The sequence below is a fragment of the Penaeus chinensis genome, chromosome 11 (genome assembly GCF_019202785.1).
Source record: "Penaeus chinensis breed Huanghai No. 1 chromosome 11, ASM1920278v2, whole genome shotgun sequence".
Classification (NCBI taxonomy): domain Eukaryota; kingdom Metazoa; phylum Arthropoda; class Malacostraca; order Decapoda; family Penaeidae; genus Penaeus; species Penaeus chinensis.
In genome coordinates this window covers 7,966,222-7,968,721 of record NC_061829.1, presented here as the reverse complement: position 1 = coordinate 7,968,721, position 2,500 = coordinate 7,966,222, and the positions used below count along the sequence as shown (strand labels likewise).

At 54.0% G+C, this 2,500-nt stretch overlaps 1 protein-coding gene across 2 annotated transcripts in view; it reads right to left on the bottom strand.

Annotated features, from left to right (window-relative positions):
* The window catches only part of LOC125030769 (glycine-rich cell wall structural protein-like), a 29,097-nt gene extending 27,360 nt beyond the window's left edge, over positions 1-1,737 (bottom strand). Inside the window, exon 1 of one of the 2 annotated variants that reach the window (XM_047621035.1) lies at positions 880-1,737. In XM_047621035.1, coding sequence (XP_047476991.1) covers positions 880-1,146 — 267 coding nt within the window. In that variant the 5' untranslated portion in view covers positions 1,147-1,737. The remainder of the gene's footprint in view (positions 1-879) is intronic. The other variant, XM_047621036.1, reaches the window with a different exon arrangement.
* Positions 1,738-2,500: the final 763 nt, after the last annotated feature.

The following is a 2,500-nucleotide window of genomic DNA, read 5'->3' as shown; positions in this document are numbered from 1 at the left end:
GTGTGTGTGTGTGTGTGTGTGTGTGTGTGTGTGTGTGTGTGTGTGTGTGTGTGTGTGTGTGTGTGTGGGTATGGGTATGGGTATGTGTGTGTGTGTGTGTGTGTGTGTGTGTGTGTGTGTGTGTGTGTGTGTGTGTGTGTGTGTGTATAGACAGATAGATAAATAGATAGATGGATATACATGTATATATATGTGTGTGTGTATGGGTGTGTGTGTGTGTGTGTGTGTGTGTGTGTGTGTGTGTGTGTGTGTGTGTGTGTGTGTGTGTGTACTAACAAGTCAGCCATCTATCTCTCTTTCTCTGTTTTAATCAAAGTATCTGTTTACGTGCCTATCTGCCTAATACTCTCTGTTTATGAGTGAGAAAACATTTTATAAACCCTTATATACCATACCATAAGCCAGACTAAAAAATAAACGCACAGATAAATCAACACATGTATATCACTAGAATAAAATGTCGGATAAATAAACAAATGAGTGAACACGTAGACAAGTTAGAGAGATGATCGAATTATCGGCACATGTTCAGGTTGTCTGCCAAACCTCTCCCCCCGGGGCGCCATCCCTCTCTCGCCCACACCCAGGGTTATTAGTGGAGCAAACACCTGGGGCAGCACACAGATACACACTCACGCACACATACACGAAGAGATAGGGGCATACATAAGCAGGCACCATGGCACACTTACACCTGTAAACAGAGACACAAGCACATACTCTGAAAAAGCCATCACGTCCGTGGAAACAACAACAGAGAGCGGAGAGAAGGGGCCTGAATCAGCACTGCATACAGTGTCAGCCGAAAATAGCCCGCCGAATGCTCAGAAAATGCCGGGCATTCGGAACGAGCGGTGAGGAAAGGGTTGAACGGCTTACCTGCGTGCTGTCTAGAGGCGGGGGGTTTGGTTGGGACGTTCCTCCTGCTGCTGCCGCTGCTGCTGCTGCTGCCTGCTGGTTGTGATGGTCCGCGAGTGTTAGATATACCCAGTTGAGCAGCTGGGCGGGCGCGGCGCCCCCTGGGAATCCGCCGCCGCTGCCACCCCCGCCCAAATTCGCCTCCAAGCCGCCCATCACGGAGCCCCCTGTAGACGCCCCTCCTCCGCCGCCCATCGGGGGCCAGGCCTCGGGGGGGGACGGCACCATCTTGCCCCGAGGGATGTTCCGAGGGGATCCTCAGCTCTCGCACGCGATGGGGCACGACTCGTCCCGCTCCTCGGCTCACTCGGACACTTTCCTTTTCCTCTTCAGTAATTCACACACAGGCATGGACCCGCACACGTCATCCACTTGGAGGCGGCCGCGTTCTTTGAGATGTTAAGCAAGAGGACCCGAGGCGTCTGCGTGGCTCATCAGCCAGACCTCACGACTCAGGACACTTCCTGTCAGCCGAGTCTTCCCCTCAGCACGATGTCACTTCCACTCGCCCTTACTCTCACCGCGACTGTCACTTCCGCGTCACATTTTTCTATCAACTGATCGGACCGAACTTTTTCACGCTCTCTCACTCGAAACAACCATGTCACAGTCGCATTGCGTTACGGATGACTCCGGGCTCCTGCGTTACGTTACGGCGCTGAGTATATCGGTGGCGACGTGCACTCACCCCCTTCCGCCCATCGCCTTGTCGGACACGGAAGGAATCACTTTCGCAACGTTATGGCAGCATCGTCTCCGAGCGCGACGGGCACAGGGGCACTAGAGAGCAGGTGCCAGGGCGGCGGCGGTGCCTCGAATGCCCAGGCATCTGGCACTGGCACCCCCCAGCCCCCAGTTTTAGCCTCCCCTCACACCCCCGACTTGCCCCTCGACCCCCTCCTCCCCCCTGGCCTCCCGACATGCCAGGCCGCCAACCTCTTCGCCCTCGCGGAGTCTGCTCGAGGCGTTGTTCTCTCACGCAGACCCTCGGTGTTCCAAGGCCTTCGGCTCATGTTCATTGGCGATTTGCAGTGCAATTAGGAATGCAGCTCTCGTGCGAATGAAGGGATTCGTTGGAGAGAGATTGGTGTAACTGATGGCGGGGTGCTGGGTCCTCAGCCAGCGCGTATTTTATTACAGTGCCTCCCCTCAGTCAAGACGCCTCTGCGTCCGAAACCTTACGCTCGCTCATGTGCACCATCCTTTGGCCGACACGCGAAGACAAAACAAAAACTCCGATTGGAAATTATCTTTTTTCATTCTTTTGGCCATCTGAAGAGCGTAACAAATACACCGTGAGAGAAAACACCAGTCTATTCACGAATTAAAACGGAAACGTAGCAATGACTCATAAACACCACTGTCGTCGGTTTCTTTAGCGGGAGTGAGAGGGTGGTTGTTCGCGCGCAGGAAGAAGGTCGAACCCACCACGTTAGGAGGGGAGGTCTGGCCTCACGTACACTGGGATGCCCCAACCTCCTCCTCCTCTTCCTCCTCATCATCATTACACACACACGCACACAGAAAAGCAGAGGAAATGCTCCTGATGTATCGTACCACTGTGAGAGAGGCTGTGTAGAGG